This window comes from Coturnix japonica, chromosome 12, assembly GCF_001577835.2.
Source record: "Coturnix japonica isolate 7356 chromosome 12, Coturnix japonica 2.1, whole genome shotgun sequence".
Classification (NCBI taxonomy): Eukaryota; Metazoa; Chordata; class Aves; order Galliformes; family Phasianidae; genus Coturnix; species Coturnix japonica.
In genome coordinates, this window is record NC_029527.1 from 7,095,344 (window position 1) to 7,120,759 (window position 25,416).

At 39.2% G+C, this 25,416-nt stretch overlaps 1 protein-coding gene across 3 annotated transcripts in view; it reads right to left on the reverse strand.

Moving 5' to 3' along the window:
* EEFSEC (eukaryotic elongation factor, selenocysteine-tRNA specific) overlaps positions 1-25,416 on the reverse strand; it is a 103,919-nt gene that overhangs the window by 57,244 nt on the left and 21,259 nt on the right. For 2 of the 3 annotated variants that reach the window (XM_015875392.2, XM_015875393.2), the window contains exons 2-4: positions 19,262-19,469; positions 16,415-16,511; positions 13,351-13,515 (exon numbers count right to left, since the gene is read on the reverse strand). In XM_015875392.2, coding sequence (XP_015730878.1) covers positions 13,351-13,515; positions 16,415-16,511; positions 19,262-19,469 — 470 coding nt within the window. The remainder of the gene's footprint in view (positions 1-13,350; positions 13,516-16,414; positions 16,512-19,261; positions 19,470-25,416) is intronic. The other variant, XM_015875395.2, reaches the window with a different exon arrangement.

A 25,416-nucleotide genomic window follows, 5' to 3' on the forward strand; every position in this document is an offset into this window, starting at 1 on the left:
AAATCAAAACAGCATTTGCTCTTATCTTTGACAGCAACGTGACACAGAGGATATCAGCCTTTATCTCAGCACAAATCAATGCTAACATTGGACTGTATATCCAGAAGGCTCCCTTAAATACAGCAAATACACACTGTCTTCCTAGGTCATGAATTTACGTGGTCTTTATTTCAAGAACGCATTGAAATTCTTCCACAGTATATATATATACAGACATAAAAGATACCCATCACAGTGCAATTTTTGGACACTGGACTAAGATAAAACATGGAACTATATGGTGTATCCCTGAGTTGAATGACTTCTTTTGCACAACTGATATGGCTTGAAAAAGATACGATTTCATTGGAAGCGACTGTTCTCACTAAATAAAGGTACCTGATGTATTACTAGAAAGGCCCACAGTAAGTCAGGAGTGAATCCAAAACTAAGAACTGATCACAACACTCAAAAGAAGAACTTCTATATTAGAAACTCCTACCATAACCAGCAGTAATCAGAGAAAACTGAGTACTGGCTTGCCAGTACAACTGGCTGAAGCTTTATCACTATGTCTCAACAGGAGGAGTGGGATAATTTAAGCACAAGAGAGAAATAAGAAAAGCCTTTTAACTGGGTCAATAAGCCAAGTTTCCAAAGTTCCTGGTTGCTCTACTAAAAGGACTAAGAGAACTAAAGGACTAGGACTAAAGAGATCTCGCTTCAAGGATCATCAAAGCAAAGATGAGGAAAAAAGTCCGTGCAATATTTAACTATACAATTAAATACTATTTGCACTGTATTCTATGTAGCATTTATACCTTCCATATTCTTTCAGATGTACAGATGGAGTATACAACTTTTTAAAATGAAACTTAGTAGTTTGATGAATCTGCCACCTCAAATCACTAAAACATTTTTCCATCTTTACTAAGAAAGCAAATCAGTGCTGAGCCACTACAGTACTTAGCCCAGTTTCGCTGTTTCTTGCATATCCCTTGGATATAAGTTTATAACTATAGCAGATTTTTTTCTGCTCTTTTACAGCAAAAGGCAGGTCCCACTCAGTGCTTTGGGTTTTTATTTTAGGTAATTGGGATACGTGACATTCTGCTTGGAAAACAGTTCAACCCCCTTACTTTCCTAAACATACTATTCAAAACCCCAAAAGGATGTTAATGTTTTCCAAAAGCATTGGATTAGCCTATTAGAATATCAAGTCTGACACGTTATCTAAGGCAACAGCTTATTTCAGTTGCTTCAGAGGAAAAACATGAAACCTCAGTACCTTACCAACTCCGCAATAATGAAAATGATGTTGTCATGAATTCCAACCTAACCCTCAATAGTGGGTTCCAATTACTGCGCTCAGAGGAAAAATAGGAATATTGACAAAATATAACACGGTTTCTCTGATTAAGTGGTGAGCAATGCTTCAGAGAACCTTACACAGACATAACTCCACAAAGAAAATCGGGTTCCCACTTATCTTTTTAAGCTTTTTCAGTTCCCAGCATACAAAAGAGTGAGCTCTCCCTCTGCACAGAGGCACGGCTCTGAAAAGGGGATGCTGCTATGAGGTTTAGCAGTGCTGCTGTATGTTTCAGTAGAAGCACTATTAAACTTAGCGGGCTTTGTGGTTTAATATATATCAGGACAAGTAATTTTTCTACAAGCCTTTGGCTCCATCTGCTGACTTTTAATATTAAAAAATAATTGATGATGCTGAAGACATTCATGCTTTCAAAACACTAAGTCTTCTACATTTTGGTAAGTGCAGTTCTAAAGGTATAACACAGAAAAGCTCAAGTGTTTGGTGCAGAAATTTTATCAGTTAAAAAGATTTAGAAACAATGAGGAACCAGCTCTGAAAAGGTACCTGAGTGAGCCCAGGATGCACAAGAGGTAAGCAAATGCTTGTTTGGAAGACCAATGGGATTGGATCTAAGCAACAGGTATGTATCTGGATATTTGTGACTGAATCGCCCAGCAATTAAGTCCAAAAAGAATAAAGATGTTTACCACAGCCACGGTGAGGGCTCACTGGAGACATTTGCTCAACACCTGCCTGGGCTGATTTGGGCTTCTCCTGTTTTCATCGAGCCATCTGCTTCACAGAAACTAAAGCTTGCTGTATTTACGAATAAAAATATGATAAATTCCTCCGAAGGTTCAAAAGCCCCAATACTTGAATGTTCCAGCACTGATGCATTTTTCATTATTGCAGAATTCTGATTGTTATCAGAGTGTTACGAACTCCAGCTAGATAGAATTTCCACACACGCACACGATGTACATGAGAAATAGATTTAATATGCTTTTAAATATAGCAGGGAGAAGTCAGACTTAATTTTAACTGGATGAGGGAATGTGGAAGGGGGGTGGGGCAAAAGCTTTAACAAGTACCAAAAAAAGTCTCTTCAACACTACACATACGAAGCTTCAACATTCTGTACACTTCTTATCATTAAATAAAAGCTTCCTGATTGACATGAACACCAGAGCACTGGTGGTGGCTGCAAACGGTACTAGGTGGTACCAAGGATAACCAGCAGCTATAGAAATGTGTTTCTCCCATTTCAGCCCTAACTATAATAACACAAACCAACAATCCCAACTTGCAAGACCTCCTAAGCCCTCTGCAAAGTGCTTCCCTCTTATTATTAGTGAGGCAGCCATGTCAGCCTCTCACTCAAAATCCCACTAAACTTGCTAATATGATGAAAGTTTTTATTATGTCATTCATACCTTCTGAGTCCAGCAACTAAAATCTCAATATTTCAGCTACAGGCACATTAAACACAATAGATAAAATCCAATATTGTTGAGGGGAGTTAACACATAATGAAGCTAACTCTGTTAAAGGAGAACCTGAACCAAAACCTAAAGGGGTGAACAGGCATAGGACCAACAAGTTCCAAAATCTACCTGTGCTAAGGTTCACTTCAGGGAAATTATCACATCACACACCTGGAGATTTAGACATATTAATGAAAACTCAAAAATAGTCACGTTTCAACTTAAAACTAACATTCTTTCATTTTCCACATGCAGGGAAACAGAAAAAAAACAAGCATGCATACTGTAAAGCACTGTGCATAATTCTAAGTAAATTAAATCACACCACTGTATTCTGCTGAAGCCCAGACGCATTCTGACTCAAGTAAAAAGCACCAACTGGTGACACTGCAGCTACATGAAACTGAATAAGAAAAGGCAGGTTGAAAACTTCACTGCTGAACTAATCACCTTGCCCAGCAAAGAATGAATGCAGAACAGAACACAGTACTGATTTGTGGAGTTAACTCAGCACGCCAGATAACTCCAACATCACAGACTTTAACTCGGTCCACCACAGGCTGCAAGTATCTAATGCTTGTTTTTACAACTGTTTATAATGTATACGTCAGCTGAATTTTCTGCTGTGAATTACACCATAACCAGAAAGCTATGTTTAAATGTGACAGTCTTACTTCTTTTTTCCTTCTTTTCAATCTGACGTAAAGACACCTTGCCAACCTCTTCTTATATCTGAACCTTTAAAACATAAGCAATATTAAAGTACATGCAACCTGATGGATGAAAATTGGAATTTTCCTTATAAAAAAAAAAAAAAGATCATGCTTCTGGTTCTTTCTTAACCAAATTAAAATAGGAAGCTCATATCCAGCAGGGGGAACAACCCCAAAACAAATAACAAACCCAAACTAAAACAATTCTACCCCATGGATAAAACCCTTACATTCACATTCTCACTCCTATGTTTTAAATAGTGCTATTACAAAGCTCTTTAGCTTCCTCCCAATAACAACAGTCCTTTAAAGAAAACAACAACAACACAGGAAGCCACACTGATGGAAATATCATTAATTATTGTGAGAATCCACAAAGTGAAAAACATTCAGCTTTGACACGTTTTAAAGATAATATATAAGCTGAGACAACTGAAGACAACTGTCTTCCTTAAATATTTTCTTACTATTCCCATTAGCTCTATAGGCTTTCTACCATTCCAAAAGCAAATCTGAAGCATGCAGCTAAGATATTTTTTTTCAGAGTGATCTCACAGAAGACCACCATTTATCTGCATACAGTACAGCGCATTTGGATGTAGAAGCCTAATAACACAAGCAACAAGTCTGGGTGGGCAGTATATGTGAAGAGGAAAATAGAGATGGCGTGCAAGTGGTAAGAAGGACTTGAAAGCAACTCGAGCTTCACTAATTCCTAACACTTGGTGCAAGGAGGAAGAACAGACATCTTAACTCCTACCATCTTGGACACTGCCATCATTTTCCCACTATTTAGGAAACTGCATGCCTGAGAAATATTAATACATCAGAACAAATTACATTAAACTTCAATCTTGGGAAGCATCTCAAGGTCACATTAAGCCTCTTGGGAGGGCTCCGAGCAAGGTAGGACCCCACCACATCAGAGAACTTCCTTCACCCATAAGAGATTAAAGACAACCCAAGTTACCTAAGGCAAATACAAATTCTTAATAGGCTCCTCTAGAGCCCCGGCAATCAAGGAACATTTCATAACACTGGAATGAAAGATAATTGGATACATTCAGTAGAAACAACTGTTTCTCCTCAAACAAGGGCACTGAGTCAACAACAGAAAATCCGAGATAGCAGCACTGGTACCTTGTGCAAAGCACTGCTCTTTGTCAATCACTGCACACCTTTGGTTCTCTTCTAAAACACAAGGGCCAAACAGCTCAGGTTGGGATTTTGTGTTTTAGTGTTGTGCAAAGGCTTGCGTGCTACTTTGCATTTACACTATGTACACTATTACCAAGTATCATTTAGTGTTGATTGAAGGGCAAACTGTGCATTTATTTTAGACTTATTGGGCGTTTAGTTCAATCCTGCATAAAAATTCATATTTTCAATATTCCTTTTAAAATCCTCTTTTCTGTGGTTCTGCTTTTGATTGTGGTATACCTGCATATTCCTCGTTCACTAATGATTTCAAATTATTGTCAGGTAATCTTTACAAGTAGGATCAATGTCTTCTAGACAAAGCAAACAGCACATGAATAATATCAACCTCTCAAAACTGAACTGAGTTGTAATAGCGTATTTTCTTCCTAAGCTATAATTTAACTTGTTGCAGTTCCGCATACTAGGATATGTAAGATAAAAACAGCTCTTCCAGGAATGATTGGAACAGAAGCTTATTGAGATTGCTTATACAGTGAATATGATATTAAGAAAAAGCAAATAAAACATATTGATTGAAATGAAAAAAACAACAAAACAAAGCTATGTGGTCACATGAATATTGATGAAAGGGCAGAGAAACTTCAAAAGGTGCTGAAGGCTCACACTGATTTTAAGTGACAAAAAACCACCAAAACTTTGGCATAATTTTAAGTACTTCTATCCCTTTTTCACTGAAGATATTGATGCCTCCACACATAACTGGATCCTTATTTCCAATGAGTTAATTGTTCTAATTGTGGATTTCTACTACCTGAACTTAACAAACAATAGCACCATCTCTGGCATCACTTGGCAGGATCTGCTACTAACTATACATGTATTCAAAAAAGAATAAATAAAACAAGTTACCTACATAGAAAAGAGGTCAACTACTGGGGCTAGGAATGAAGGCTTTCACAAAGGCCTTCTAGTTTATGTCCCCAGGTTAGGCATCTAGAGATGTACTAGTTACTGTCACCCCTTTCCAAAATGCTATTTGACCTTTTCATTATGATTTCTTAAGAGTGAAACATTTATATTTGATCATTTATTCATTAGAAGAGGAAGAGAAACCAACCAGGTTTTACAGCACATGCTTTCAAGCTAATCTTTATAACCATGAAGGATCCTGAGAGTTTGTAGTTTTCATTCCAGCAAGCTGCAAATGAAAATCTGTATCAAGGCATTTGTATCGTGTTCATCACAGTACTATCTGGGCAGTGCACATAATTATATTACTCCAGCAGATACTGGAAATATTGGCTTTCTCCAGTATTACTTTTTCCTTTCATCAAAGTGCACGGACTATTACAATATAGTATTATGAGAATGCCAAAGAGATGTCTTACATCTATTTCCAACAATACGTGTTATTGTCACAGGCACAGGACAACAGATTCATCTGATGAGCTGAACAAATGTTTAAAGAGCAAAGTCAATTCTCATGCAATTTTCACAGCAATATCAGAATATGATTTACTCTTCTGAAGGAGGAGGAAATCTGCTATCTCAGGAAGACAGTACAAGGCAAGAAAGCCAAAGGACATCCTATAATGTAATAACATTTCATGTTATATTTTTGGCTGGGATAGAGTTAATTTTTTTTTTCATAGAGACACATATGCTGCTGTGCTGTGGATTTCTGATGAAAATAGTGGTGATAACACCAATGTTTCAGTTGCTGCAGAGCAGTGCTTACACAGAGCCAAGGACTTTTCAGCTTCTCACAGTGCCACAGCAGTAAGGAACTGGGAGGGGACACAGCCAGGACAGCTGATCCAAACAGGCAATAGGGATGTTTCATATCGTGTGGCATCATGCTCAGCAAGAAGAACTGGGGGAAAATAGGAGGAAGAGGGAACATTTGGAGTGATGGTGATTGATTCCCCAAGAAACTACTTCGCATGATGAGCCCTGCTTACTTCATGCTGAATGCACAGAGCATGATTACTCAACACAGCATTGCCAAGTAGCTCCACTTCTTAACAACCTGATCAAATGAGGAATTGCACTGTATATAGATGACCAAGGAAGAACAAAAAGTGACATTCCTTCCTTCAATTCTGGTTACTGAAATTTTGCCAAAGCCTCCAGCACTGGAACTTAAAAATCTGAAACATGAAAGTTGCTCAGTGCTTTTACTAAGCCCACTCCAACTAAAGTTACATTTGCAGCAGGAAGTCCAGGTGAAAGCTATGTTTCCCATTCAGGAGGTTACCTTCCCCACTACTACCCAAGCATTCCAATAACACTCCTGCTCAAACGAAATATGTATGTGCATGTGGGTCTGTTTTCGATTAAATTGCACAGAGAACAATTCTACCCAGTAAATTAAGAGAAATAAAGTTAACGACTCAGTAGAAGCAATACTTAAGCAAAGAAATATGCAAACAGAACAATCATCCCTTGTTTTAAAAAGTTACTGAAAAACTTTAAACAAAAAAGCATTTGGATGTTGGTTTGTGATTACCAGCATTATGTCCATTAACTTATATTCAAACTAACCTTGAACTCCCATGTATGCAAACACCAGAACACAGCATCTGATCACTGGACTAGCAACTGTTACACGGGAAAATTCCTATGAAGTCCCACAGTAAAAGCAGGTTCTTATTAGTTGCAACCCAGACTGAAATCATCGTAAGGCACTTTTCCTCCTGTATGCAACTTAAAGGACACTGCTTGGAGCACACCATTTGGACAGCTGCAGGGCTTCTTTTTAACAGAAAATAAAAGACTTTTGTCTTAGGATGAATATCTGGCATATGCTTTAGGGGAAGTACTGGAACCTACTCGTTCATCAACAGAAACTACTCTTTAAAAAACAAAATGTTTACTATTTATTCATGTCTCATCACATTCCACCAACTAACAGGTGAGAAACCTCAGGACAGCGCGCTCGAACTCATTTCCATCAACCTTGCATGGTACTGGCTTCAAACAAAGCAGTGAGGAAAAGGATGGGGGGGGGGGGGAAAGGAGGGGAAAGCCTGTGGGTTTCCTCTTATTCAGTTCAGTTTCTTTCCTGTCTTGCATTTCTATAACAACATTTTTAAGCCTCTTTTTTGAGTTTTTAAATTTTTTTATGAGACGAATGGCCTGCTAAAATCTGAACAGAAGAAACAAGATTTGATTTCCCCAAGAAAAAGAGTCATGGTACCAAAGGACAAACATAAGGTTCACGTACACAGACACAGCCAATACAATCCTGTATTTCCGTCTCATTCTGAATCCCACTGAAGGGAATACCAGTCCTACAACAACAGTAGATCTCTACACTTTCCAACTGCTAAGTTAAAATTATCTGTGTGGTAACACCATAAGCGCCATACTTAAAATCATGTCATTAGTTAACCACAGCCAGGCAACATTGCAGATATTTCTTAACAAGCAATTAGCATCACAGAAATACTGCGGAACTTCTGTCTCAGAGAACAGCACTGTTTCCATCAAGGCTGCACTTTCTTGTGAATCCCGGTCACTTACAGACATTGTAAGTGGACAGATGCATCACAAGTTCATTCCTTTTCAGGTTCATCATAGGAAGAAACACAAAAAAATAAACTTCCTGGATCATTTTTTCCTTATACATTAGAAGGCAATCTGCAGCCAAACTGTATTTCCCTGGCAGGTAACACAGGGCACAATCTAGACCCTCCACCAAGAAAAACTGCACTGAAAATGAGCTTCAGTACTTGAAGAGTTAATTGGCCAACAATGACCAGGCCACTTTTCTGCTTACAGAGATCACATTAGACACACAAGCTCCAAAAATACAGTGCGTGGTTTGGACTAGCGCTGCTCAGGTTGGCTGCTCTCCCTCTGGCTGCCTTCCCTTCTGCTCTGACAAACTAGAAAAATAAAAATTAAACCCCATGATATGCACCCAACTCCCTCTTTCATGTCTTATCCCTGGTCCTGAATAGAATATGCCTTACACAAAGTCCTGATCTTATTCTCTCTTTTTACTATGCACATACTATACTCAATAAAAATCACAAGAGATATGAGCTACTGTACTTCACTATTGAGTATTTAAAGAATAGAAGCATACAAGTCTCTTTTTAAGCCTTTTCAAAGCCTGAGGTTCATTATGAACCTTTCTTCCACAATGAAAATGCATTCCTTTCTTTTACGGTGTTGTCCCTTTCCCTCTGCTTGTTGTTTTTATTTATTTTTTTTTTTTTTTTTAAGTTTAAATAATGATAAACAGCAAAACATTATAATACCATACATTGAAAGTGAGGGAACTGATCTTTAAAAGAGCTCAGCATCTGCTCTTTCTATTCTCTCAAGAGATCAAGCCAAGAAGATTTGAGAAGTTTTTATTGCCAGATCTAAATTTTATTCCACAGGCACCGGATCAGGTCTTTAATCCTTTACTTAACCACAAAGAACTGTGCTGAGGAGTTTAATTCTTCCAAAACAACTGATAATATCCTTAAACGTCAAAAGAATACTTTCTAATATAAGCCAAATCCCGCATGTTTTGCTTTTAAGTAAATGCCACAGCAGATGCAAAACCAGTAGGATTCACTCTGATCTTTTCTAGGAAAGGAGAAAATCTCCAACAAACACAATCCATGCTTTAGAAGTGCCAGACAATTAAAGAAACAGTTCAATACTTGTACTGAATTAAATAGCATGTATAACATCGCGTATGTTTAATTTATTGATTTAGGATTTGAGATTCTTATATTTTATTACCCACATATTTTAATATGTATTACAAACTGCCTTCTCACCAGGAAGCGATTTTACTGGTTACATTTCATTCTTTCCCCCCAGATACTTGTAGATTTTTCTAAACTGCCCTTCCCCACAGCATTTCAATGAGAAGAAAAGTTGGCTGAGAAGTTCAACAGAACAAAAATAAATTATAGCCAAGTTTCAAGGGAAAAAGCAGAGTAGAAGTTGAGACATTTCACACCATCAGAGAAACTCCATTCTAGAACAGGTTCCCAAGAACAGTGAAAGAAAACAATCAGTTTGAAGTAGATCTCATTAACTTTTTGCAATATTATTTGACACAGCTGCTATGTAGTTAGTGAACTGCATTCAGTGACAAGGTATTTTTCTATCACAAACCTCTAGGAAGGGGAATGGAAGAGATTTCACAAACAAGCCACATCCAAGGTGAGCGAGGCTTCTTGCCTAGCATCTTAAAGGCCAGTTCTGGCCTCACTGTGTAAGTAAGGAAAATCCCAGAAGCCTCAGAAGAAGCAGACATAGAAACAGAAGTCACATATATTTAACAGAAAATACAGCAACGGCTCCTACTTGCAGTAGTAAACAACACACAATCAAGATATCATGAACTTTGGATTAGTCATGCTTGGAGGGCTGCAGAATAGAAGATGGAAGTAGCAAACATACCTAAAACGTTACCATGAAATTCTACATACACGCATCTTTGTGATACCAACCTCATTTTCTGAGATTTAATTATTGAAATGTGTTCTCTGACAAGACTTCAGTAGCACAACTCTGTACGACCTTGCAGAAAAAAGTCCTTAAATGTATTGACATCAGAAGACCTCTGCTCATTGAGCTTTAACATATAGATGTAGTAAGAACTAGTTTCAGTTAGGCTGAAGTAATCATGCAAGAAAAAGCTGAATTATCTGTTACAGTCTGAATAACTACAGCAGCTTAGCTATTTGAGTTACTTTAGCAGACATGGGAGAATTTCTTTATTGGTTGAGCCATAAAGCTACAGAATGTCTGCCTGAAAATGGACCAATGTTACTTAGCCAACAAAGAAGCTTGAAAAGATCTCTTCATATCATAGAAGCATATGAATCCATGAAGCTATTCCAAGTATCGCACTTGGAAAATGATACATCTTACTAGTTCATAAAGTCAGTACAATCTGACAGCAAACAGGCCCTTGTCAAGACAAGATCTACTACTGGCTTAAACTGATATTCATTTACTACAAGATTTGACTAGATAACAGAAACAAGTTTCTTATTTTGTTCATACTTGATATCTCAGATGACCTCTTAAAAGTATATCAAGGTACTAAAACACCTGGATGACTGATCTCCAGCTACAGAGGAGCACCTCATAAACATACTTGCTGCTTTTAAGAAGTACTACAGCAATGGTGCAAACATCAGGGTATGTGAAGGTTGGACTCAGCATGAACATTCCTCTTCCTGTGAATGGTAGCAGCTCAGTCACACCCAGCAGATCAGAAATCAGACATCAAAGGCGCACCTCCGAGATGCACCTCCCAGGGAGGGTCCATTACCTGTGGCCCACAATTCTATTACACAAGAAATAACCTTGTATTCTATTAAACCAGACACATTATTCAGCTCCAGTGCACAGCAAAAATCCCCAAATGATCCCCTACTGATAGGCACCAATCATTTACCAATAACTCAGTCAAATCACTCACAAGCATCTGACAAAATGCATTACAAAATGGCAGCACACTTTATTTTTATACATGTTCCAGTGAAGCTGTTAACATTCACCAGGCACACAGCCTGGATCAACTTGCAATAACATTAAACAGCAATTACACTGAACAGAACAAATGGGAACTTGAATATAAAGTAGAAAGCAAGTTTCTACTACTCAGAATTCCTGGGAGAAAAAAAAAAAAAGGTGCGTCTTTGTACCTAGCTCCCACATACACGTTTTGTGACCACTACGTACCCATGGCAGCCAATCACAGCTGAGATAACACTGCATTAATGCTTTCAGGACGTTACCAACTGATCAAGATGCAACTCTCCTGATTTAAGTAAGCAAAAGTCTCAGGTTTTGTCTCTTTTGCATTTGTTTTGTGTTGGCCTTCTATGTGGTTCCTGTTCTAAAGCTTCTATCGTTCTTTTCAGCTGTAAGGAAGACAAAGATACTTCCCCCCAGTGAAAAGAACACCTTCCTTTCTCAATTAACGAATGCTACAGAAAGACACAAACTACGTTCACCAAACACAACATACATAGCTCAACATTTTCGAATCATGAGGGCCAAATCTATCAGTAAAATAAAATGAATCTGCATCACAAAAAAAAAAATTTAAAAAAAATCCTTCCTTTTTAACTCCAGGAAGTTTTATAAAGGAGAAATAAAAATGTCATAACTTGTTACAGTTTATATACTGAAAGACTGTAGAGATTGAAAGACCACTGAAGTAATCTTAATGGACATTCAGAGCTCTGCCAACACTATGTTTTTGCTGTAGAAACCCTGGGTTCATGCTCTTCAAGGTGGATTTCAAGCACTAGTGAGCAAATACTACTAACTCAATCGGATAGTGAACTGTTTGCTGTGTCAAAGCTTTTTGCCAAACACACATATATAATTTTTCTTTTTGCTGTATGGATAATCAACCCCAGATGGCAATTTACATAGGCAACAGCATAAAGGAATCCATGCACTGCTGGTGCTCTCAGCCTCAATCAGAGCAAGCACGGGCGTTTGAGAATGTCACTGTTTATTTTTAATTGCTGTGTCCCTCCTTTGTGCAGGTTCAAGCGGTCAAAGATGTCGAAGTCCATTAGTAGAACTGGAAGATGATGCCACTTCATTTGGTGAGAGGGTTCCTCAAATTTAAAAAGCAGATGGTTTGTAATGTCCCTAAATGCCCAGTGGGCACCAGCTGTCAATCTCAGTTACCATAGGGTCAGGGCAAAAAAGGGTCAGAGAGAGTCATAAACCACAATGTGTTGTGAAATGTGCTTCCTCCATTACGTTGTAGGCCTGAGAAAGGTTTGACCTTTCATAGGTATCCTAACCCAACTCCGCATGATGCTAGCAGGGGTAAGTACAACACGCAATTCAAACTTACAAAAGTTGCTTCCTTTAACTGTGCCTTGGTTACCTGCACACCGTGAACAGTCACATTCACAAACTGCTCACAGCAAAAAGCAAAATCCTGCTTGCCACTATTATCACTGAGATTTATGGCATGACTGCTATTTCACACAAGGCAGTGGAAGGATAAGATCGTCTACAGCAACTGAAAATAGCAAACTTTGAGGCAAACTGCTATGCTATGAGACTCAAATGATCTGACCTCTCTCTGTTAAAGACTCATTCATCTCCAAACTTAGGTCTTTCACTTCTCTAGAAATAAACAACCTACTTGTTGTTACTAAGCCCATTGAAAGTCCTCAACATTCTATAGGATCTCTTATAAATCCGAACTACAGCAAGTAGCAACTCTTCCAGAACATGCTGACACCAATTAAACTCCCCAGCAAAAAGAGAATGTGCATCAAGCATTTCATTGCTGCCTTCTTGCCATTTCCTTCACTTCCAGACATCTCAGGGAGCCCAACCAGTCAGACTCCTTTGCAAGCCTTCTTGCTTGTGGATTGTGGATGCACAATGTCTCAAATAAAAGTAACCTCACTTAAACCTTTTCTAGTCCTCCAGTACATCCCATCTTGGAAATACACTCACTTTGCTTTCCTGAAGTTGAAAATCTAAGTCAGACTTCTTTCTTCTTCATTCAACTAAAAGCAGGTGACTTCACTAGCTATGTTAACTAAAAAAATCTTCAAGTCTCTCACTATTATTAGCTTAGATTATATTTGAGTATCAGAAAAATAATGGAATAATTTCAGATTGGAGAACACTCTCTTCTTTGTCGAGCACCTCCTTCTATTAGGAAAATTGAGAGGAGTGAGAGACTCACCTTCAGGGCAGGAATCTCCACATTGTCACCAAGGCTAACGGAGCCAGAAAGAATAGTCCCTGTCATCACTGTGCCTTGACCCTTGATAGAGAAGCAATGGTCGACTGCCATAAGGAAATGACCCGAGGGGTCTCTCGATGGCAGGTAAGCCTGAGACTTCAGGACCTGAATAAAAGATAAAAGCAGAACCATGCCAGGGTGAAAAGTCATGACAGCCATACAGCGAAAGGAAGGCAAGCAGATGATTGATTGAACAGCCTTGCAGCTTTACTGACTTCAAGCATCTCCCAATGAGCTAAGAACGCACCAATGTCAAATTAACTGTGCGTGCCATAGAGGAGATGTACAATTAGCAGCAGGAACAGTTCGATTTTCTGCCTTAGAAAGATTTGGTGCTGCACATTTAGCTTGGTTAGCAAAACTGCACTGGCAATGAAGTTGCTGCCAAACTCAATTTAGACACTGCAGCAAATAAAATGAAAAAAACAACCCTGTATCCTTGTCTTCCCCCTTCCCACCTGTCCCAAAGTACAGTTTCATAGAGTATTTTTGCTACTTCAGCTTTTTTGATTTAGTGCAAATTAACTTACATAAAGGTATTAGTGCCCCATCCCTGCCACTCTCCCAGAAAAACTATTATATAAGTTCTTTCAGTCAACTTCCCTTTCAGATTTACGTTAACACTTGATGGAGGATCAAGCCACTAAGAAAAATAGCTAAGCATTTTTTAGAGAAATTCTCTAAAATAACTTTCTTAAAACACATCATCACTGACATCAGGCCTTAATGATAAAAATGCAGTCACATACTAACAGTGGTTCAGAGGAGCTGTTTCACCTCTGTCTCCAATCACTTTTGATCTCTGCCTGTTACAATATCCGCATATAAACATAGCACTGCTTTTAGTATCTGTTTTTAAGGCCAAAAACAGTAGGTTAAGTCAAAGTCTAAATGGGAGAACAATGGAGAGGGAGCCTCATCAACGAGAAAAAGGGCAATTCCTTGAAGCTCGATGGCAGGGCTCACATAGCATTTACCAGCTCTACTAATACCTCTTAACATTTATTCACAGAAGAGATGACAAGACTGGTACAAGCCGAACCCCTCATCTACCTCAAACAGCACTCCTACACATCCTGCCCTTCACTGTATAAGCTACATGTCAAATAATTTACCATATAATCCATTTTTCTTAAAGCCTCAAAACTTATTCTCACAAAAAACAGAAATTCAGCACTGCTAGAACTAATGATACCTCTGAAGCATTAGCTTGCATTACAACCTTCTCTTGTTCACATGCATTTGATATAGTGCTAGTTATACCACTAAACAGCTTTTTCCAGGCTCTGCCTCATTCAGTTACAAGACAAACACAAGCCATGCACGTTATCTTTTGCAGAAGTGCAAGACATGCAGTAAACAAGTCACAGTATCACAGAGAAAGAGTTTCATTCTAAGGGCAGGTGGGGCTGCTCTAGAGAACGGATTCTACACTTACTAATTCCAGAACCCCATCATGACCAAAGGTGATCACTGGTTGAATACCTCAGATTGTTCAAATGGAAACCTCAAACCTTGGTAAACTGTATGGGAAACTGTTGATCACAGCTTGAACCTCTGATTGACCACCTGAGGCAAGCAATGAGTCAGCTGCGTAAGCACAGGTAAAGGTAATTCAGCTGTGCTACCAGAAGGAGTGGAGCCTGGCTGTACCTCTCCTAGAGCCACTGAGGAAGAATCTCTTTCTCTAGAGATCGCTCCTCTGGGGAGTTCACTGTGAGCCTTCAACATCAGTGAGCAGTTCCATTTATTACACATTATCTTTCCATCACAATAATCTTCCTTAACAAAACATCTGTTTAAACCTTTGCTTACTTATTTACTGTACAGTAAGCACAGCGCTAAACACTCACAATTGCTATCAAAACTGGCAAGTACATCCCAGAAGAGGTCTTTACTGCTTTAAATATGGCAAGCAGCGTTAGTAAACTTATTGGACTTACCTCCTCTGTCTCCCAGCATCCCAATCTAAATACAGGATCAGTCACCTCTACGCTTCCTATAGGTCTTTTCAAAGTAAATTAACTATTTGTCAAGTGTTCAAATAATCACTGATGAGTGCCAAAGAAAAGACCAGAAGGAAATTAAATATTCTAACAGCAGAGCAGTATTTGATCGGAGTTAAGAGGCCACACAGAGAATAATGAGAATTAAAACAAAATGCTGACTGTCTCTTCAGTAGCTCAGCTCTGTCCGTCCTCCACAACGAAGCACAGGTTATTTAGAATAAAGAATCATACACTTAAACCCTGTCATAGCACCCATTTGAAGGAAGGAGACATTCACCTATGTCCGATTTCTGAGTGCATGAATTCACCGCTTCGCTGTTCTCCCCTAACTGAGGTGTGCAGGAAAGGAGATCGCAGATAACCAGTATTAAATTACCTAAAAAAGGGTGATAGTCGTAATCCAATTAAAGAACAAAAAATCATCCCAAGGATCAGGGCTTGCCAAATACTCCAAAAGGAGGAATCTCCAGCTAGAGATCCTTCCCTTGTGGCAGCCAGCCCTTAAATGAGGCTTAGGGAGGGGCAGAACCTGGTTCCACCCCTTCCAGTCCCATAGGTGAATTGCTTTCATCTGTGCTCTCAGAGCTGGCTGTGTCCCTTCCCCAGGTGCTCAATCATTAGTTCGGGCCCTGACTTAGCAATTCCCATTCATGATTTAATTCTAAAATAACACCTAGCAATGATTTGGCAGAATTTTAAAGCAATTTTTATTTATTATGCTTTGTAGTTCCTGTCAACTTTAAAACACTTCAGCATGTGTGATAGTGGCTTCACAAGACAGCTATTCAAAGAATGTGAAGCTGGAAAAGGAGAACCACTTTTGGGGCACAGATCTGCAACTCCTCCACTCACTAGAAGGAATCCCTGATCAATTAGGTCCCATCAAACTGAATTAAGGCAGCAGTTCTTCAGTCCTGGATACTAATATATCATGACTCTAAAAGACTTAAAGATGCTCAAGCACATTTTATAGCATTAAGTTCTTCAGCAAGTACCTCAATTAATTCAGAAACACCAAGTGGATTCTCAGACTCTGGAGCTTCTGGTCCACCAGGCTTTGCTGCAACAGCGACAATAGGACACCCACAGAACCTGAAAGAGAGAATTAGACCCACCATTAGACCACAGATCTCCCACATGTGTAAACCAGACTGTGAAGGCAAAGAAACTGTCTCAGAACCTGATGTATCTGTTTTTTCCTCTAAGTGAATAACAGACAATTTATAGATTTATTTATTTATGTTTAATTACTGGAATTTGTGCTACTGAACTTCACCATGAAATCTTTAACTCTGTTCAGCATCAGGCACAGATTCAACTTTTGACTGACACTGAAAGCAAGACGCCATTTCTGAAACAAGAACACATTACACAGCTTTATCAGAGTGGCTCTGAATTCAAGCTAGCTTACCTGGAGACTAACTCCATTTTCAACTTTCATTAGAACAATTACAGTCCTGGCTGTACAGCCATAACCTTCCAAACAGGAGCCAAATGCAAGATGACACGATATCTACCTGAGTGTGCAGACAGTGTGCAAGGTTTGCAGACAGTGGAAAGGTCTAATTCTACTGAAATGAAAATTTATATAACAATCTCAAACATGCAAAGCTTCTGAAAAGAGCAGAACAGCTGACCCCACTTCAGCTTTTCTCTTGCAATGAATTCTGTTCTTCAAGCCCTTAATATTCAGCAGCTGCTTTGTTATTTTTTAGAGTCCGCTGATTGAATTTGTGACTTTTGCTCCCTAGAACACAACCTATAGTTCAGCTGATCTGTAAGCTTGCTTTGCCTACATTTTGGAAATGGAAATCAGATTGTAAGTCAGGTTATTACTGCATTTTTTTCACAATTCAGGATTAACCATGTTAAATACACATATTTGTTAAAGTAATGGAACAATAAATCAACAGTAAAAGTAAAATAATGGCTTAGCTCTGAAAAATAAATGACTCTTATTCAGTAGATTCAGACCAAAAGTCATGAGTGCTGTCAGCCTTGTGATTCTTCCTCCACCCCAAATCATAGATCTCATCTCAAAAAGGGAATGAACTACAGTAAAGAAAAAGCACTAAGTTCTGTACAATGAGATCACTGAGTAGCAAAAAGAGAATCCAGTATATTTTCCCTGAAGCATCTGGGAACAGAAGGTAAAAAAACGTGCACTGAAAATTTCTGTGATTAACCAATGAAACTTTCAGAACTCTTATTTTCATAGAAACTCTTTAGGACGACATATTACAATAAAGACTTCTGCCTCACTCCATTTCCCCAATGCCAGAATAAGCTGTAGTAACCACATATACTGACGTTAGAGGTACTTCCAAATATGATTAAGTCCTACTAAAATTGTCACTCCACAACCTGGATTTGTTGTCAGCAGTGTTTAGATCCTGTTAAACAAAGACACAAGGTAGTATGTGCCAGAAGTTACAATTAAATAGAAATTCCATTCATAGGAACAGTTTGCATTTACTTATGGCATCATAAATTTTTAAACTACAACATGTTACTTTCCTCTGCCTATAATAATAATCAGCAAGTAAACTAGTCCTGGAAAACACCCCATTGACAAGTGTCTGAGGCCTGAGGCAACTGTCAGATGGTCTCAGTATGCGCCCTGCTGTTCAAAGTAGTTTAGAAATACAAAAACAGTTAAGCATGTATTTGGAAGTTTAAAGTTGACTGGAAAAGAGGCTGTCAAGAAACATGTGCCCAGCATACAATGGGACAGGCACTTTGCAGTCAGTCCAGGGTAGCAAAGCTTTCAATGCATCATAAAGGGCAGACTATTCTTGCAAAAAAGGAATGTTAGTTATGAGAACAATACACAGGCACATCCAATAAATGAGCATTCCTAGGATCTGGAGTTCAAATGAATAATTAAAACATTACGACAGACCGCTTTCCTCCATGTGGAATCACAGCTGTTGTTATCAACTGATGCACATCCTTGTTTTAAAAGAGAGCTGGCAGAAAGGACCTTGCAGTTAACATGTCCCATGCTTCAAAAATTCACTTCCCCTCCAGTTCTGACAATTTGCTCATTTTCAAGACACACCTGTGGGACTCATCTGTACTTGTTTCCCTCAATTCTCAAAATCAAAATGTGACCTCCACGCTGTAAACCTTGGAGTCATACAGTCCCCCCATGACCCTGAACAAAGTAAGCTTTGCTTCTATTTGTGTAAACCACTAAATTGTGTAATAGCCACAAGAGTTTCTGTTTTATTGTCCCACCTCATAACAGCCGCATTTTCAATCGCAAATCTCCCTGCACATTGTTCATTATTTTCCTCAATTATTTCATGCAAAACAAGACTGAAACACCAACCCAGTCAGTCACGCTGCATTATAGGAAACTTCAGGAACACTGTCAATCAGATTCTTGTCCATACTGATCTGTCGCAGATGAAGATCACCAGAAGCTGCCTTTATCTCCCTAGTTCAGGCAATCACATCTTTAACCCTGGGTTAAAGAAAAAGGTCTAACTCTTTCTTTTCATTACAGCAGAAAAAGAAATCTGGAAAACAAGAAAATGTACAAGTTCACGAACTACAAGTTCTGCTTCACCCAGCCTTCCTGGCTTTGTTTTATCCAATCCGAATTCAAAGCAGCCCTTTAAACTGAAAAGTTTAATCACACTGAGATATTTCTATGTACATGATACTCCTAAATCCAGGGCTGAGTTGGAATTTCTGGTAACGTTTCTATTCTTCTGGTCTACATCTATGACTCATCTAGTAGAGGCCAGACAGATGAATTCAGCAGAATGCTGAAAGTGAAATATGGTTCAAGTATTTATGTTACAAGTTAACTGCTAATGTTATTGTTAACTTACTTTGTATTTTCCAAGGTCTTCTGCATCTTCTTAGTCATCTTCTCAATGGCACTTTGTCTCTTCGCCTCTGGAAGGAGATCTATTTTGTTCAGAACTACCACCATCTTCTGGCAGGCAATCTGCCCGATCACCAAGCACTCTGCTGACTGCGTCTGCATCCCCTTTGTCACGTCGATGACAAGCATCATCAAATCAATAATCTGGGCACCTGGAGAAGAATTCACAGTCAGTTCTGCAGCAGCATAAAGAGGCTCAGGATCAGTTTCTCAAATAGCTTCCATAAAAACTCTCTGCATATGTACACGTGCCCAGAATTGTGAACAAAGTACCAATCAATGCAAGCAACGAATGCCTGGCTATGCTTGAAAACAGGAATTTAAGCCCTTATATACTACTATCAGATTATAAAAATATACTAACCCATGATTGTTTACACGTTCCCCCACATTAACAGTGCAAGGACACCATCACTGCATTTAAAAAATAAGGGTGAGATTTACTACAAATCAAAGGAAATTCATAAAAGCTTTCAGTATGAAGAAGAGCTGATTTAAACCCTTCAATACATCAGCATTGTAGTAAGTTGTAGTTCATTTCTACATCAGTGATAAGCATAGCTCATATCAGTCATAAACAACAGATTCTTAGATCTTCTTTACCTGAAAAAAAAAATCCTAAATTTTAGGCTACTGTTACCAATTGTGCCTGTGGATTATTTTGTAAACTGTGTTTTCATGAGCTCTTCAACCTCTGACTGAAGCAACTCAAGTTTCATGAATTCAGCTTCATTTTCAAGGAGGTTTTGGTGAATGTTGGGCCTTCCACTAACGGCATTAAGGAACTGCCTCACTTCAGGGAACTGAAATACTCCGAACAACCAAAATGAAGCTGCAACAACTTCAACGTAACAACGTTTAAATATGAAGCAGGAAAAGAAACATAAAGCTGAACTATCAGGAAGACAAAAAACACCCAACACATTAAGAGATGTAATAGAAGAAATCATGTAAACTGCAGCATTTGGAACATAAGTGCTTCTAATATTTGTCCCAAGCTTTTGATCAGAAGAACATGAAATCGATGCGACAGTTCCTTGTTCTTTTGCCCTCTCCAACCCACTTCATTTTTTTCCCAGTCTTTATAATGGCAGTCACAACAGCCACCCTTGTTCCCAGTTCCCATGAACTCTTGGGATAGGAAATCATTCCGAGGCTGAAGTGCATGGGTGAACGAGTGGGTGGGAACGGCGACAAGAAAAAAGTTATGGTTACAAATGACTATTTTCAACCTACCAAAGCTTTCATCTTGGAATAATGAATGCTAAATGTAAATAATGGATGCCTCGGAGGGCTGGCTGGCTTACGACGACATCTGCAAAGCTCCTGCACAACTTTTCAGCAGCCATTTCAAAATACTCTCCAAGACAAACTCAAGATAAAGTTTATCTCTTTTAAAGTATTTTTATTTGTATTGTTTCAAGAACGCAATTCATTTAGAACTCGCTTCAATTCTAACAGCTCTCACCAGGGCTGCACGAAAGGCTGGGATGTTCCATGCCACGCTGAAGTACGGAGCTGGAGAACAGCAAACAAGGGGAAACAACAGCATGAAAATTGTTCAAGTGGAACAAAACAGTGAACAATCAGCATGCAGGCACTGTTGTGAGTGTATCCAGCAGGGGTTGAGGTTTTTGTATGTAAAACTTAATGCCTGTGTTTTGTATTAAACTACTCCGCATGGTAATTCTCCCTGCACAGATGACACCTTTAAAAATGAAAGGGAATTAGTAACTAAAATCAAACCATGAAGTAAAATAACATTAATACCATAAAAAGACGGCTCATTCGTTCAGTGAAATAACAATATCGCAGCTTAAGTTTTAGCTAAGCCTTGTGACTGCGAGGGTATGACACTGTGCTCCGTAATGAAGTCAAAGCAACCAGATCTGATTCTGGTTCTGCAAAGGGTGGCTCGTGTGATGCATTATGTATGGTGCAATATCTCTTCCCTCCAACAGGAGACAAAATCTGTGCTGAAGCTGTTACATGCAGTTTCAGTACAAGGGCCCCTTTATCTTGAAACACTAAATTAACTGCTTTGAACACGTTTGTTACAAAGCAAATACTTGTAATTGCTGTATTTATGAATCTATTAGTAACACTTGAAAAGAGCGACTAAACTCATCAGCCCAGTTGCTAGAGGGTCAAGAATGTCTACCTCGGGGCATTTCACAGCAAAGAAAAGATGAACACAGGAAAAATAACTGTACAGCCCATGGAAAAACTCCAAAACCACCAGAAAATGAATCAAGACACACTGCATGAAAACATATTGCAGCCAAGTAAACAGCGATACAGCCAAATTAACAAGTATTCGACTTAGTACAGCTATCGTGAATTTTGTTTTACTCTATTACCCATTTTCTTAGTTGCCCTTTATCCATGTGTAATAGTTCATTAAACACTTAAAAGTGAAGTAACCCACGGAGATCAAAGCAAAGTATACAAGGATAATGGTAAAAGTTAACAAATCACTTATAGGAAGGTGACTAAACCACAGCCTCAGCACGCACATAACCTCTCCAGAGCATCTAACATCCCATTCAGAACATCTCTTCTTTTAGTCTGTAAATAATCCTAGGAAATTCCTACAATATGTTTTAATTAAATTGCAAACATGAAGCTCTCTTTCAGACTATTAAATCAACTTACCACCATGTTGGATTTTGGTCTACAAAAGGAACAATGCTCCTGAAGAATATTTCTACAGTGGAACAAGATTTAACTAAAAAAGCTACAGTAAGAATGGATTATATAACCGTGTTCTTGTGTATATAATCTGACCTGGAATGACCTTATAATTGATGCTTTAAAATATTACAGCCATACCAAGTAGAGGCTCCACAACCAAGAAGAATAAAACAAGGCAATGATATCACGCTGCAAATCTGCACTGTCTGACCACAGAAGGCCTGCCATGGGTCCTGCAACAAATGGAACCAGAAGGAAATGAAGCACTTTTTCTTTCAAAGCAGGACAGAATACCATCCTACATGTCAATACGATGTACAGACAGTCATTGCTTCCATACCAAGCCCTTGAAGCAGACAAGCAGGATTGGAACAAACCTGAACAAAGGAGAGATGCACGCAAAGGATGGGTTTGCATACAAGGAAGCACAGCAATAAGAAAAACTTCATTGCACTGAAGTAGGTGACACAGAATCTAGAATACAGCTGAATTAAGGTATTCAAATGACCTCCCACAGATACATGTTTCATCTACAAAAGTGGTGTTGAAGAACATTAAAGGAAGACACTTCTCATAAAGTATTATTTCTCACTTAGTTTGAAAACTACCCACCATCAGGGTATCCTTCTCATGATCACTGCACTCAACTACAGCCCTGCAAGAAGGAAGTGAAACAAACTAGTTGTCACCAGAAAACACAAGGGAGTAAGAAAGATGGGAATTATATTGCACAATAAGAGGCTAAACCACAGTGGAAAAACAAAGTAAAGAAGTAGATGGTCTGCTGAGTGAAGGAAAACAAACACAAAGATAACACAAACAGAGGGAGTCTGGGTGACAGCCAGATATGGGGACAAGCAACAAGGCTGGCAGCACTGCATCAGAGAACAGCCTGCAAGAGCTGTGGCAGCTGGACTCGGGGGCACCAGCACTCATCTGTACCACAACACTGACAAGAATCACAGAACTAAGACGTTAGCAAGACATTTTCAGAGAAGAGAAAGAAGAAGTCTACCCTAGCTATCTATACTCAAGTCCAATCTACTCTGGCTTCTGAATTTTGGGGAATATCTGACAGCGATCATCATCAAGGAAGTAACTCCTCGCTGCCACTGCTTGCACATTAAATAGGATCCACGCTGTCAGTGGGACTACAGGCGAGCCCCCACATCAGGCTGTGTTCCTGTCAGGCACAGTGGGCTCCTGAGAAGGCTTTCACAATGTGAATGGCTTATTGTTCCAGAAAGCCAAAACCAAAAAGTATTAAAACCAGACCTGTCATACCATATACATAGGGAAACATCACAGGAGTACCCAAACCATAGACTCTACTTTTTACAAACTGCAAAGCACTGTGATTGCTGTGTTTATTTTGGCACAGAATATCACATCTTACATGGCAAATCCCTTCCAGCCTCCGTCATAGAAGCTTTAGCAACTCTGCAAGTTCAGGAACTCAAAAACCTTCCTGTTTGTGCAACCTGCAGCACGCACCTGTACATTACCTCTATACCTGAGCTCCAGTACTGAGCTGCATGGAGATGGAATCCTACAGCACATCCACAGTAAATTAATGAAGGCATTTTTAAGCCTAAGGGGGAGAGGGGGGGGATGGGAGCAGAATAAATAAGTACAACACTGTCAATTACCACCTCTATATGTACACACTACACCCACATTTAGTTATAAACTGCAAGTATTAAACTCACCAGCAATTTCACTATTGCTGAAAAAGAAAAACCTGAAGACATTTTGGACAGTTTGAATGGTTTTCTCCTCAACAAATGCAGATTAAGAGTATTAGAGTGTTTAAAACTACTACAACTTCAGCAAGTGGAAGCTCAGCACTACATTAGATTCCCCATAGTCTAACCCTACAAAGGCTGCAGTCAGACCTGGGCAGTGCAGAGCAGGACAGAAGGGGTCCCAATGTGAGCCAGCACAGGGGTCCCACACGCACATGGGTACCAAATGTGAACACAGCTGATTTGGGGCTTATTTAAGCTACTGCATCCTTCTCTATTTGTCATCTCTTTAGCTGACTTTGCACCATCAGTCCAACTCCCGTCCGCAGGCACCAAAAGGAAGCAGAAAGAAGAATTTGAAATGTAAAAATAAAATAACTGTTGGCCACGGGCTATAATTTGATTTCATGCTTTACAAGGAAAAGAAAGAGGACTTCCTTCAACTTTGTTTTTTCCCTCCCCAATATGCTTTTACCATGTTAGGATTTCCTCTAGTGCTGAAGAGAAAATCGGATTGTAGAAAATGTGCTGTTCTCAAGTATCATTGCTACTCAGGGGCAAAGCTCTGTTCTAATGTGCACTTCCCATTCTGGGGAAGAGGAAATTCTTCAATTAATAAACCGGGTGGACTGAGGCGAGTCTTTAAGGTTTAATCGATTTCATCTGCACAGAGGATAAAAAGAACAACTATTCTACCATTTTTGCCTCCCCTATTCCCCTGAAAAAAGTGAAAAAGATCAATGTTTTATTTTAAATTCTTTGAGGTTAGTATCTCCTGTCTCAGGAAATATTGTCTATATCATGCAGCCAGTATGAAACTTCCCCTTTCCCAGCCCCCCCCCCTCCTTGTAAGGAATCTATTTCAGAAAGGACTACATTCTTCTGTGCTTTCACACACAGCGACACCTCAGGAGATGCCATGAGCTGGGCAGGATTTCGCTAGGTGCCGTGGGGGGAGGCCCTGTGCTGAATAAGGAAGATGTTTTGTGGGATACGAAATCTTCCAAACTTTAAGCAGAAAAAAAGGAGGTAGGGAGAGACGCGCACACAACCGAAGCGTGTGAATTATACATGAAGTGATCCTCTGCAAAGCAATGCAAATCGTGGATCAAAACTGATACACCAACTTGCATTAGGAACCACTTTGAAAAGAATAGGAACTTGCGGAGCTCGAGCATCCCACCACCCTTTCCCAGGCACGCTGTTCCTGAAGGCTTCAGCAGCTGGAAACACAGAATGACCGCACAGCTTCCATCTCTGGATAGCTTGGTGCATCACCAATAGCAAGGGTCAGAATGGCAACCCACAGCCTTCTTTCTGAATACACAGTAAAGCTTAGAATTATACGCATATTTGATATTTTTTTTTTCCCTAACAATAAAGAAACCTCTGGTTGCACAAAATCCCCTTAAATGAAAACCAGGCACCAAGCTCCTTCCTAAACCAAGAGCTACAAAGAGAAATAGGGATGGCCACAAGAGCACACTCCTAAGAACAACTTTTCTGATACGCCAAATAACCTCTTGGTTATTTACTTGTAATCTTGAATTCAACTCAAATATAAATAGGAAGCGATGGAAAGAGATAACTGCTAATGAGGAATAGAAGGATTCTCTTGGAGAAGAAAAAAACATCACACAAGAATATATTTCATCTTTCA